The sequence below is a fragment of the Aplysia californica genome, unplaced genomic scaffold, assembly GCF_000002075.1.
Source record: "Aplysia californica isolate F4 #8 unplaced genomic scaffold, AplCal3.0 scaffold00617, whole genome shotgun sequence".
Classification (NCBI taxonomy): domain Eukaryota; kingdom Metazoa; phylum Mollusca; class Gastropoda; order Aplysiida; family Aplysiidae; genus Aplysia; species Aplysia californica.
This window is the reverse complement of record NW_004797887.1, coordinates 99,222-114,077: the sequence shown is the minus strand read 5'-3', so window position 1 is coordinate 114,077 and position 14,856 is coordinate 99,222. Positions and strand designations below refer to the sequence as shown.

At 38.7% G+C, this 14,856-nt stretch overlaps 1 protein-coding gene across 1 annotated transcript in view; it reads right to left on the bottom strand.

Annotated features, from left to right (window-relative positions):
- Positions 1-1,130: 1,130 nt before the first annotated feature.
- LOC101845647 (gamma-interferon-inducible lysosomal thiol reductase) overlaps positions 1,131-14,856 on the bottom strand; it is a 14,017-nt gene continuing 291 nt past the window's right edge. The window contains exons 2-7 of the mRNA XM_005107627.3: positions 12,088-12,273; positions 11,184-11,258; positions 9,565-9,663; positions 6,276-6,422; positions 4,269-4,337; positions 1,131-3,836 (exon numbers count right to left, since the gene is read on the bottom strand). Of these exons, the coding sequence (XP_005107684.1) occupies positions 3,807-3,836; positions 4,269-4,337; positions 6,276-6,422; positions 9,565-9,663; positions 11,184-11,258; positions 12,088-12,273 (606 nt within the window). The 3' untranslated portion in view covers positions 1,131-3,806. The remainder of the gene's footprint in view (positions 3,837-4,268; positions 4,338-6,275; positions 6,423-9,564; positions 9,664-11,183; positions 11,259-12,087; positions 12,274-14,856) is intronic.

The window sequence follows — 14,856 nt, the reverse complement described above, 5'->3', positions numbered from 1 at the left end:
CCACCCAGTCCATTGCCAGTATGACGAGAAAAGGTGAGAATGAGAGCAAGCATCCTTGTCGCACTCTACTCCTGGATTGTACCTGGAATGGTTCTGAGAGTTTCCCTTCGTGGAAGACTTGGCAGTTTGTTCCATCATAGCTGTCCTTCACAAGCTTAACGATTTTCTCAGGTATTCCTTAGTAGTGTCCCGTGAGTCTCCCAGTCCACGATGTCATGTATATTTTTGTTATAATATTGTGTTGTTTAAGCAGACAGAACACATGTCTTTATAGTATGATTATAAAGAGGTCCGGACTCAGTGCTATGTACCTTGATGCTGTGGTTGTGTGTTTGTTAGTGTCTGTACTGTTGTATGTGCCAAGCTGTGGAGTCTGCTGATTTTACTACATGTACTCATGTACGAGCTTATCTTGATGTACGTCTGCTATGATTTAAATTTAAGTGGAATGGCCTCTTTCTTCCTTTCTTTTTTTTATTTCTTAAAAATTGTGGGCTAGTGAAAACATTTATCAAAGAGCAATCATAATAACAAAAGATAACATTTGTAAAGTAGCCCAAATTCTCACTCAAAGGCAAGATCCATGCGCTGTAGAGACCTGATAGCATTCTGGAACAATCTCAACTTCCTGGGAAGCATACAGTGCTAGCTGCCATTTTAAAGGCTCCCAAACACTAACAAGCTGAGGACCATACAGTTCATTACAGTACAATATACCGTAATATATAAGAGAATAATACTTTTTTTTTTCTCATTCATAGCCCTGGCTTTGCACTTCAGTCAAAAATCCCAGTAACCATCTATCTACAGGTCAGCTACTAGTATAGAATGTCTGACATTTCCTGTTATGTTTTTTTAGTTTCAGTAGAGGTTTTACGGCGCTCGCAACTGCATAAGGTCATATGAGCGCCAGAAGATTAGCGTGTTACAAGAGAGTAACAAACATAAAAAAGAAGAAGAGGAGATAAGGACGATAGATCTTTGATAGGAAAGAAGGAGCAAACCACACCAGAGCACCCGCCAACGACCCGCCCTGTTATGTTTGTTGACCAACTTTCCTCTATTACTCAACCACTGGTGCTACAAAACAAAAACAACACCAAGCAAAAAAAAAAAGAAAGGCATTGATAAGACTTTGTTTATACGAAATTTGATTTATTAGCGTTAGACTAGAAAAGTTAGTGAAAAAAACCAAACTCAAACCAACTGTTTAGATGACGTAGTAAAAACATAAATCAGGGAAAATAAAAAACAAAAGTACCGGTAAGTCAGCTGTGGGTACAAATAAACAACAAACTTAGAAAGGAACAATAGAAAATGAAAGAAAAAAAATATTTTGAAAAGTTACTCAAAATCAATGTGGTTTACGTCAACAAAATAATGATGTGACCTGCATGAGATGAGTAATTCTTTTTTTTAAAAACAAAATTGTCTTCAGTTTTAGGAAACAGGCATTTCTGAGTCTTGAGTATTACTGCAGTATAGTTCAAAATATGAATTGATCACTGTTGGAGTAAGACACTTGAGGTCTTGGGCACAAATCGAAACAAAACTGCCTAAGCTACAGATAAAAATAAAACTGACACTATGAAATGCAGACAACTTAACACTCCCATAAACAAGGGACATAATTGTTGAGAAATAAGAGCAATCTCTGAGACAGTTATGTTCCTTTGTACAACTCATATCAAAACAGGTGACTGGAATGATATTATACTATTTATACAAAAAGCAATCAGAATCATCTACAAAACTGGCAGAATTTGAGATGAGCTGACACACTACCGGATATTAGTTACACATGCTGAACTTCTAAAATCATTCTCAAACCAAAGTTGATTAACTATAATTAATGTTTCTTCATTTTTGCAAAGTTTGACATATACAAAAAAGCCGTTTACAAGCAAAACAATATTACAGTCAGTACACAGTTTTGAAGGTAGATGATATAAAACATTACTGACACAAATTTATAAAACAAAATTCTGATTGATATAGTATGAATGAAAGACACTGCAGTTGGTCAAGGGAAATTATAAGTGGTTAACTCCCTTTTCCACTATGTACACTTAATTAGAAGGTGGGACCTCTGGTTGTGATGCACTTCGCCAATAAACATTGCCAAAAGAACTCTTGAGAACATTTATTTAAAACACATCACCAAATAGCCATAAAGGCCAACTCACATCTAAAAAAGAGTATTCCAATATAATTACTGGCCTGTGAGGTCTACACCAAACCAAAAATATGCAGATGTTCCGCATGCACTCACTTTTTATGCATACATTGAACTAAAAATGAATGTCAGAATCTTGGAATGTTCAGAATAATCAAAAGCAATGTACAGACACAAAAAGTGAGCCCGAGACTTATTCAGCTTTTGATCTCAAGGATGGTAAGCACAGAGCTAAAAAACAAACACACTGCTGGTGCTCACTAAATCAAACAAAAATATTCAATGATAACTGTGGTTTCATTCCATTCTCATCATCATAATAGTACTCCTGTGGTAGATCCCTCTACAATCGGCAAAGAAACAAAAACGTATTTGTAATTCTTTCACAACTCTCTTCTTAAAAGGAATGACCTATGAAATGACTAAGGTGTCTTAACGACATACTGCACGGCCTGCTTAAAACAAAACACGGTTAATCCAAAAACAGTGGAAAACTATAAAACAAAAGCCATGCTTTTTTTTTTCTTCTTAGCTATCTGAGTTTGAGAAATCTCTCTATACAGAACTTACAGTGTTAAATGAAAGAAAATCTAGAGGCCCCACGGATTTCGAATTAAGCAGACTCCACTGTAATAAATGCACTTTTGCTGAGACAAAGATAAACTACAGCAAACTAGCCTGCAGAAAATCTACAACCGTGAGTTTTACCCTGTAGATATTTGTAGTACAACAAACCTAGAAGACAACAACATCGTAAGTATTGCTCAAGTTCCGATAAGCATGATCAAACTTGACACAACTCAGACAGTTTCGGCAGGAATGGCTGGAGCCATTATGCAATCATACTATTTAACAGTGTAAGACAGCGAGTTTGGTTTACAACATCCTTCAGTAAATAGAAACACATCGAACCTGGCCACAGCAACTCAGTGCAGGAAAAAAATCCAGACAGAAACAACAGAGGCAGAGAAAAGAAGTAGGACCCACAATGAGTACCCTCCAACCACCCTTAACTACAACAGATAGAAACAGCAGAACAGAACATTGCACCCATTCGTGAGGAAAGCGATCGAGAAGACCTCACTGATGTCCCTTGAGTACGGTAGAAATATAAGTAGAAGACAAAAAGAACAATATAAGAAAATGAAACCCAGTTTCACAGAAGTCAAATATTGAAAATCAAACATTGAAAGTTTATAAGATAAGATGCTTTCATGAGATACGTCCCAAATGAGCTCTTCTGATCACTCCCCATTTACTCTTTCCGTCATTCCTTCCATAACCTCAAGTCTATCCTTTCTGTGTCAAAAGTTAGCAAAACAAATTCCCGACTTTTAAGCGAAACAAAGATGCCAAAGCATTTTCAACATGAGAGGAATGCTTGCAGACTATTCATAGAGCGAAAGGGTTAATCAAACACTTGTTTGAGTTAATACTAATGGCTGAAACAACACAAACATTCATTGGCCTATCCAGAAAACACAATATCATTCAGCATAAATCTATCACATCAAGAACTATCAAATCACCATCACTTCTACAAAATGCCGCTAAAACAGTCGTTCTAATTATAGACATTGTTCTAGATAAATGGAACGTTCGTCTGTCTCTCTTCAGGAATGTCTAGAACTTACTGGTTACACGCTGCTGGCTTCTGGCCCTGGGGAGAGACATGGTAGCATGACGGAGATCAATGGTAGTTTCTTTGTCTTGTTTTGTTTGTTTGATAAATCAAAAACACACAGCATGAGAGAGAACTTGTTATCTCAGTGCTAATTTCTTTGTCACTTTAATTTTTTTTGTCAAATTAGAAACACTTCTGAAACTTAGGAAGGCACGCACAGTGATGATTCCAGAGTGTGTGTATGTGTGTGTGTGTGTGTGTGTGTGAGTTTGAGTAAGAATGTTAATATAGGTGCCATATTTAGTTTTATGCAATTTGATGAAACACTGGTGTATACAGGGATTAATAAAAGAGGCATCCATTTGTATTTCTTTATTTTCTAATATCTAGCTTAGAAAAAGAGATACAGACAGAGATATAGACAGACACACACACACAGACAGACAGACAGATGGGTCAAATATGTACCTGGTATGTATCACAGATGAGTTTCAAAAGATTCGCCTCTGCCTCCTTTTCAATCTTCTCTGTGTGGACCTGAAGATAGACAGACTAACTTAGGACCACTAGAATGCTATTCGGCAGAAAATAACAAGCATAGGCAAATTGATCTTTTCACAGCATCAAGAAATTTAAAAATTTCATAGTCTGAGCCAAACTAGGGAAAACTTCTGCATCTTTCATAACTGCTTTATGCCAGACTTTCAAAATGTACAGATACATACACTATGCAGTTAAAACAAAATAAATTGATATCGCTCTGTTTAATTGTCTCAGATCTTTGCATACGGGTCCAAAAGTTGGATGACCAAGAGAATCTAAAAGCCCATTCATGAAGATAACTGCAAACTAAGGTTCCGACACGTTTTCTTTGATATACGCCTAAAGTGGGTCAAAAACATAATGGGATTTGCAGTACACACCAAAACATTAAAAAGTTGACACACTTTACTCAACACCACACTCTAACGTTCGCTTAAGAATTATGATTCAAGAGATGGGACAAGCAATTTTCTAGACTCACGTGGAGCCGTCTCGACCGCGAGGGGAAGAAATCTACAAGTTTACACTGAAATGAGGGGGCAGTGTGGAGCTGCTGTCTCAAAATGAGCAATTTAGAGGCAAAGTTACTGTAAGCCATCTATTTCAGTGATCCTGTGTGTACATCCAAAGAGCGGTTTTTAATATAGGTCCAAAAGAGAAAAACATTTTTATTACTGGATCAAGATTTAAATAAAAAATAATTGTGTCACGACGCTGTGGAATCAGACGCTCGTCAATTTTTGCGCATGTGGAGTTATTGGTACCATCTTAAAGCTTGTTCATTTGTCTTGCTTTTGAAGAAAAAAAAACCTATCTATCTTAAGCAGAAGTGAAGATATTTGTGATTGAAAGACGTAAGTTCACTTGGTTTCAGTGGTAAAATTAACGAGGAAATGACCGCCAAAGTTTGGTAACTTAAATTGCTAAACAGTCCTTGAAAACTGAAAAATATTTTGAGCTTATAATCAACTTTTTTCAATATAATTCACATTCACATGGAAATGAGTTTGTATTTGGACCAGGCCAGCAGAAGTGCTGTGCAAAATTTCATGAGCACGGGTAAATTTAAAAATTGGCTAGAATTTGTTCAATGCAGTCAGAAAAAAAGTGAATAAGACACACTCAAACACACAGACACATACACACACAGGGGGGGGGGGGGTAATCAGCCTTGAAGCAACTTTGCCCGTACCGGTTAAGAAGCTTGCAATTTTATCTAGGCTTGAAATGATATAACTTCTTCCTCATCCCACACAGCAAACCATTACACTGATGTACTAAAAGCTCAAAGTCTTAAGATTTATTCGTTTTAGAGACAAGTCTTTGTGAACAAGAATTGTGTGCTGGATGCATACAATTGCAAAACTACAACTTTCTCTTTTCTGAGTATCTTCATTAATGTTGTGTTGTTCATGTTCCAAAAGATCTACAGTTTTTGTCAGGCCTATTTTAATATTGACATTTTTCTCATTCATACTTTTTACTAGTCAAAAAACATTTACAATTCAGCATTGCCAACTTCAGGGTGTCTAACTAAATAACCACACAAGTTACAATGTCTGTTCTTTTTTTAGTCTCAAGAGCAGAAAAGTGTGCTTTTGGGTGCATTAAATGATCATAAATACAAGGATACATCTAAAACTTTAAGTTGAAAAGTACAGAAAATTAAGTCAGCCCAGACAGTGCGGCAACAGTGAGCTGACTCCCATGACCACGACGTGATAAGGTGTTAAGCTGGGAACCCCCCCACTGCAACTAAAATTTCACTGCTAGTGCGCCATGACAAACACACACACACACACACACACACACACACTAACACATGCAGCAAAAGACACGCTCACACATAAACATACTCTTTCTCTGCCTCTCAATCTCTATCTCTCTTGCTCACATACACACACACACACACACAAACACAAACTCACTCACCCCATTTAGAGTCACCCAAGGCACATATTGATGTGGTGGTTTCAGGGCATCGGTCTTGACGGCCATCTGATGCTCTAGCTCGTTGCCTCGTTTGCTGGTGCTGCAGTTCATGATCTCTCCCAGGGGAACTGGGAACTGCTTGGCGCACTGCACAAAGAATATATTTAGTTAGTGCTAGTTACTGTGCAAGGAACATAAGGTAACATCTAGTTTTAGTTTTAGTAACAGTTTGATGGCACTTGCAACACAAATACATTGTAAAATAAGTGCTGAAGATTAGACGTTACCGTTACTAGAGAGTAACATACAAGTTATTAAGCCTTCAGAGCGAATACTCATATCAAAAGCACTCAATTATCAGCATTATTTTCTTTTAGTTTTAGTAAGAGTAAGAGTTTTATAGCACTTGCAACACAAATAGGTCATAAAAAAGTGCTAAAGATTAGAGTTGTTACAAGAGAGTAAGAGATAAGTTTATTTTCTTTTAGTTTTAGTAAGAGTTTTATGGCACTTGCAACACAAATAGTTTATATAAGTGCAGAAGTTTAAGAGAACGGGCTACTAGAAAGTAACAAACCAAGAAAATGAGGTGGAGAGATAGTTATGACAGATGTTTGATTAATGATAGTATTGATAGGAAAGGAGAAAACCACATCAGAGAGCCTGACAACCATCCATGGAGAGGATAAGAGGTGAGAAAGAGGGCAAGAGGGGTGGAGGGTGTGAGTGGATGCATGTATGATATGTCCATTATACAATTTGAAACTAAAACTGTCCTTGTCATTAAGCTGCAGGTTTGTTGGGGGTCTTTTTTTTTTGGGGGGGGGGGGGGTTACAGTTGGGCTAACATTCTATGGCACTTACAGCACAATTAGGTCATAATATAAAAGCTGAAGATTAGAGGTTTTACAAGAGAGTAACAAACACGAAAAGGAGGCGAGATAAAGACAATAGTTGTTTGATAGGAAAGAAGGAGCAAACCACACCAGAGCCCCCGCCAACCACCCACATACCCATATGTGTATACTCAACGCTAAACAGGAGTTTGAAAGAAAAGAATACAAATAAATTAACAAACACACATACACATGCATACACACACACCCATAATTCTATAAAAGTCCCACAGCTTAATAAGGAGTAACAATTTATGTAATTTCAAAGTTGAAAGTGTATGAGTATGTATGTGTGTGAATATACACAATAGTTATATAAGCTAGTAGCCAAAAGCGTGCTAAACAACACTTTAAAAAGAAAATCAAACATATACACACAAGGACACATTATATTCATACACATGTGCTTACAATCAATATCCTTTTATTTCGACAATACGGTTTTAAAAGCTTAAAGGATAATGAAAAAACATGGCACTAATAGGTAAGCACGTACGTAGGTGTTTCATCACTTTTGACTACAGCAATGTTAAGGGCAATGAGATAAGAGACCAGCAAACAAACGACAGATCGTTCAAAGATGAGGATGGCTGAGTGGGTGATAAACATTGACTCGAGATAACGAGTGGGTGATAAACACAGACCCAATTGAGATAACCGTGAAACAAACAGCCCTGGGCTACCATGAATAATCCAATTATCTGTGCAATTAAAAAAAACCCACTGCCTCCTGCCTATCAACCTTGACTTGATTGTATATTTTAGTCACATGTACATGGCTGTCCAGAAACTTTGAACAGTCCTAGCTTTTTTTTTTTTGTTTGTTTTTTAGATCCATACGGAACAGGTCTATTTAAGCCTTCATGCCCCATTGGCTCAAGCAAAACTGGACCCCTCCCCATCCCCCCAGGTCCAGCCAATATTGACTCTGTAATTTTTTTCAGACATTAAAAACAAAATTTATGCTTCTTTTGTTCGAAGTTTTAGAAGACAGCACCCAGAATATTTTTCAGAGAAAATTGTACCGATTATAGCAAAAATATGTGACTGGGTTTGAGGTGAGAGTTATTTACACGGCTGGGGAACAAGAACTATTGAGGAAAATATGAGGCCTTTTAAAATTTGCTTTAGTTGAGGTTTAACGACGCTAGCAACTGCATAAGGTCATGTGAGTGCCAAGGGGTGGATGTCAACAAAGAAGTCCTTACAGGGAATCAGGCTTGCTCTGCTCACCTCTCCAGCTACAAAGTCTGCTTCAACTATCAAGGCACCCCGGAAATAGCAGGTCACGAGAGTGTGACAAACATACAAAAGAAGTAGAGGGAAAATGACGATAGTAAGGATTAGGAAAGAAAAAGCAGCAGTTCCCTGTTGCAGTTCAGGCACAATTATGAGCATGACATTGATGAATCAGCCCATTTACAGTTACAATTCTACTGCGCATAAGAACTCAAGATATTAATGTCCTCCCCCTTTGGGAATGGCCTAAAGACACTTCAGTCAGTAGCACCGCCCGGGGGGGGGGGGTTGAAATATGAGGCTGTCAGGGTGAAGTTTTAGTTAGAGAGTACAGCTTGTACAACACAAATAAGTCATACCACTGCTGAAGATAAGAGGTGTTACTATAGAGTTAGTTTTAGTAAGAGTTTTACGGCACTTGCAACACAATAAGATCATAGGACGAACATTCGAGGTGTTACAAGAGAGTGTAACAAACACAAAAAAGAAGGAGGGGACATAAAGACGATAGGTGTTTCATAGGAAAGACGAAGCAAAACACACCAGAGCACCTGCCAACCACTCACTTTATGGAGTAATATATATACAGGAAAGAAGGAGGGGAGATAAAGATGACAGGTGTTTGACAAGAAAAAAGGACACCCCATCAGTACACCTGCCAACAACATACAAGCTAGTCCTATTAATTAAGGAAATGCGTAAGCATCATTAATCCAGGCTCATTTACATGTAATGACGATCTGAAAGGGGTGTAAATCCAGCTCAGAAAAACACTGCTCAAATCCTTTTTCTCTTGAAAGTTAAACGTCGCATGAACTCAGCATGAAAAATCTATTATCGACATGGATATTTGTAAGCTGTATATATTAAATACTGTGTGAGTGGCTCTCAATGAGATGCAAAGTTACACCCCACTGGAAATAGATGATTAGATCTATGGGTTTTTAAAAGAACAACAAATAAATTGTTCTTAAAGATTAATCTAAAATCAAATAACATAATTTTTACAAATAAATAAGTTAACAAATAAATGAATTTTAAAAGAATTAATGAATAAACAAACAAATAAACGAAGAAAAAGTGAAGAAAAAAGTAAATGAATTAAAAAAAACAAGATGAACTTAAAAATCAGAATAGGAAGGTAGGGCCCTGACCTTCTCAGCTGCTGACTTCACAGAAATGCCAGAGGTCTCCATACAGTGGATAAATGGAATGTACACCGATTTATTCTGTACAATGGCAATGGCACACGTCTGAAAAAAAAGAGACAAACAGGGACCTCATCATACACAAATCTGCAAACATATCACGAACAGAATATACCCGAGGCATCATGGTGAAATCAGGTGCTCGTCAAAATAATGATATCTGAGAGAAATTGCCATTTTCGGAGAGTTTGGAATTTTTTTTTCGAAATTTGGGTTTTTTTGGTTAACTCCTTGCATGTCCAATCAAAAACACTTAAATGTATGGATTTTATGGAAAAACAGAGGCACAACAATTTTTAGTTTCCAAGGACGCTATGGAAGTCACTAAAATTTGGCGGCCATTTTCTCGCCTTCTGAAACCTTCCGACCCCACCTCCTTCAATCGCAAATATCTCGACTTCTTTTCAAGATAAACTGATATTTTTTTCATCAAAAGCAAGGCCAATGAACAATACTTAAGATGACATCAATAACTCCATATGCCCAAAAATTGACGAGCGCCTGAATCTACTACGTCACGACACATATGAGTAAATCGATTGTTCAGTGTACAACTTCCGTCATATGTCAGTTTTTTAAATGGCGTATGGCGGAGCCGCACACCGAAGTAATTGTAATAATCTTTGTTAGATCTGAAATGTGCTGAGCTCTTGACAAGTGAAGCAGTACCATAGTGCTCAACAAGCACTGAGTGGGGAAAATAGGAAACATGAGAAAAAAACCTATCCAATGTGCAATAAACTGGGAAAAAGCAATGACTCCATGTACAGCCTTTTAACCATGGGATGTAGCCTGCCACTAGATTGCTTTTGAGTGTCAGTCACAGAGCTAAGGGGTTAATTTGCCCAACAAAAATCAGACACTATTTGACAAAAGCTTTCATTATGATTTTTAGATTTAAAAGATCTCCTTTTCTGAATTCATTGCAACAAGTAGACTTTCCCTGGAGTATTGAAACTCAACACCATGACCCCCCCCCCCCCCACAAAAAATAACAAAAAATACCCATCTATCCTGAATAGAAATCAAGACATATGCGAAAGAAGGAGGCGGGTGTTGTCTGGCTTCAGAATTAAAATTAATGACAAAATTGTTACCAAAGTTTGATAACTTCCATAGCTTGAAAGTCCTAGGAAACTGAAAAGTTATATTTTTTGTGCCTACAATTGTTTGTAGCAGACAGACCCAGGCTGAGAGGGATACAACATCCCAGCAGACAGACTCAGGCTGAGAGGTATGCAACATCCTAGTGGAAAGACAGATATTGATCTATACTCAATAAAAATTCTCACCAAATGGGAATTACATTCAAATCTTCCAAGTGCGACACTAAAGTGCCTAACCACTAGACCACAGATACCAGTGAGTATGCAAGGCATCAGCATAATTAACAAAAAGCAAAAACATAAATAATTTACAAAGATGGACACAAAAAACCCCTTAGCGTTAATAAAATAAGACATACCTAGAATGTACATCCTTCCTGGTAACAAATCAAAGAGTACATCGACACTACCTTTAAGTGTAGACAACAACTCCACTGAGCACATTAGTCTGAGACTGACCTGGATAATGTTTCCCAGGCACTCCTCCTCCCCGTGCTGACAATCAAACCGCCAGTGGTCGCCATCTTTGTATTCCTGAAAAATAACACAATACCTTGAGAAACATCTAAGTATGCGCATATCATGTACAATAATATTATATATTTTGTCAATTCACTCAGTTCATGTTCAAGGACTTGCGTTTATCTTGTGCAGTCACGTCATACTTGGTCTTATCGATGACGCGTTTGACCATTTTGATCAACATTCAGATTCAAAAGAACATGGAAATAAGCACGGGTGGATAAATGGTTAAAGAATTACTGATGATGCTGTACTTTATATATGAACACCACAGCAGATGTCACTCTGGGGCCTGAGAGGTGGGAAGAACCTGTCAGCTCAGACGGAGTTGTTTTGAAGTCATGTGATCCTTCAGTTTATGGGGACATAAAGGAAGATAAAAGAACTACAAAAGCCTCCTGATCAAGACAATCAGCTGAGCAAAGGACCACTTCCCCCTCTGCATTTAAAAAAAAACTACAATAACCCTGTCAAAGACGTCCACCTATCTATAATAAGTGCAAACACAAAGGATTTGGTTCTCGGTTCGTCGTCAGCCTTTTGTTTCGATAACATGACATGAAAAGTAGTTTTTTTTTTCATAAACAAAATCCAAAATGAGACAGATCCAGGAGAACTCTGTGAGCCGAAAGGCATTTAGAGTAGCCTACTTTTCACACCTCTTTGACCATATGTCAGCAAAAAACTGACATTATTCTGTAAATATGCCAGAAGCCGCACCAAAAACCTAATCCACTGAATTTGAACTCTAAAACAGCCATATTTCTCCTTGACAACTAGTGAACATCTTGGAGAATTTTGGTTGAATTACTTTTACTTTTAAGACTTCTACTCGCTTTACCCTGGCATTTCCGTAGGGCACAACAGTGAGGTTCATGATGGATCCTATCTTCTGGTAGGTCGGGTAGAGCATACCCTTCCAGAAGTTTTGGCAGTCAGGGCAGAGAGTCTCATAGTACAGGGTCAAGTCAACAAGAGGGGCGTCCAGGTACTGCGTCCACTCATGCTCCTTGCACTGGTGGTACACCTAGGGAAAAAGTTGTTTGAGTATGCTTTATCATAATTTATGGTAATACTATCAATTCAAGATTGTATTGTTTGCTTGAGTTTGTTTTATGGTGCTATTAGTGCGATTTAGTCATCCTGAGATCAGAAAGAATGATGCAGTGTGACTTGACACAAGAATATTTTTCTCCCACTTTTTTAAATGGGTTGTTGTCTCTTTTAAGTACCAGAGGGATTTTTTTGGGTAGTGTCAATTGCCACTGAGTGACGTGGTGACAGTTGACGCCAACGTCAATTGCCACAGAGTAAATAGGAGCTCTTTTGCGTTGATGAGTAGAGCCTCTGTGTGCAAGGCGTTCTGCGTTCGTGAACTTCCGCTTCATGCCTCTCTGTCCCTCTGTGTGTGTGTGTGTGTGTGAGTGTGTATCTCTCTCTCTCTCTCTCTCTCTCCCTATCTCCCGATCCCGTGTACTCCGGATTTATGTTCCCCGATATATATATAAAAGCGTATTTCCGTTGAGTTTTGTGTGTGTTTGTGGCCTACTTCTAGAATTGCCAGTGTTGGTTCTACACCGAAGCATAGGCTAGCCTACATCTCAGGCCTCATTCAAAACATGCCAAGTTGAAGTTGATAGCTCTAGATGTTCGTCTAATGAAATCAAGCTTAGAGAACAAATTGACCCACTTAGACGTGAGGAGCTCGAAAGGAGAGCCAGGAAACAAGACTTCCATTTTACTGTATGAACACAAAATCTTTCATGAACTTGAATTTATGCAAAATGATTACCTACAAAAGTTTTTATAGATACAGTCAAACCTGTGTAAGACGGAATCGCGAGGGAGCGGGAAAAAAATTCCGTCTTAGACAGGGGAATTTAGGGGGGATGTGGAGGTTGGGGGGGGGGGGGGTCAAAGGCCCCGTCGGTGGGATCAAGGATCGCTTGTCCAATCGGCAAGCAGTGGTCAAAACTTCACATCTCTCAGCTGCTATCCTGTCTGATAATGACAAGCGTCAGTCTTACGTGTATCCAATTACCACCAGTGCTTGCCTTTCATAGGACTACTGTTTGACCTGTTAAAAGCACAAACGTTTGAGCATCTCCTTTACTTCCTCCCTTAGTCCCACCCACCAATGCCATCCCTCACTGCCATCATTGTATCAACGATTTGAGGAACTTGTTTCTCGGCTGGCTGTGCGATCAGGGCGGCAGGATTGGTCAATTTAATTTCACACCTCTGGCTTCTAGCTATCCAGGAAAGTTTCCGTAGTGGCTCGCTACTTGAGCACTATGACAGGCAGTCGTGAGATTTCACACCCACACTACACTGACCATCTGCATCGCTCAGGGCTCACATGATGGGGTAACATCTACCCCCAAATTGCACCCCTACTCCCCTTCCTCACACAACTTGCGAATTTTGTTTCAAATCAGGGCCGAGCGGGCAAAGCATTTTCCGTTTTAGACAGATGAAACCCTCGGAAGGGAGCGTATTTTTCTTTCCGTTTCCGCGTTGGACAGGTTTCGTTTTATACAGGTAATTAAAGAGGAATATATCAAGGGGAGAGCGGGAAGATTCCGTTAAGACAGGTTTCCGTTTTACACAGGTTTCCGTTAAGGCAGGTTCGACTGTAGTTTTGAATACCATAGTGTAGAGGTAAAAAGAAGAACACAAAACGTACGAACATTGACCTACACTATTTCCTTTCGAACCCAGGAATGTGTGTAACGACTCGTTATGATTTATCAACTAGATCAGTATTTTTTTACTTTCCCTTCCGTCTCCTCACACTTAGCTACCAGTTGTCCATTAATTAGTCTAAATATTGATGCACTGAACACTAATTATATCAAGTTAATTTCTGTCGCAAATTAATAGTTTTTCAAATATCTGATTGTTTTTTTAATCGAAATAGACGTGCTTTGAGCTAATCGGGGGGCCTGCCCCCCTGAGGTAAAAGAAAATCTGGGGGGTTGCAAGGGGGGGTGGGCTACTGTTTTAACACATATATTTAGATTTTATAGATCTAGGACCTGATATTTGAAATTTTCTTGAGAATAATTGATTTGTGACAGTTTTAGTGGTTTTATGAGGGGGGGGGGGGGGGGGCGGGGGGCTGTTTTAACCCACATTTCGATATTCTATAGTTATATTTGAAATTTTCTTGATCTGCAGCAAACACTTACAGTACTGCAGTTTGACCCAGAAGCAGTGCATCTCTGTGTGTGGGAGAGAAAGTAAAAATTTACCGACATACAACGCCTAGATCTAAATCTCGAAAATAACACAAAAATCTCGAGAGCGGAAACCGTTTGGAGAAATAGAGTTCTTGAAGCTTATTTTCTCGAACGTTCGGAGAAATAGATCTAGATTCTAGATCTAGATCTAGATCTAGTCACTTCGTTATCTGCAGTACTGCAGTGCAAACAGTTACAATGCTGCAGTTTTACCCACAAAGCAGTGCACCTGTTCGAGCCGCACTTGTTTGTGGGAGTGAAAGAAAAATTTACCTTGGTACCAACTTAAAGCTTGATCATTTCAGCGAAAACTAGATTAGTAATTACAAGATCCAGATGGTGGGGGGCGGGGCAACGACGTGGACAAA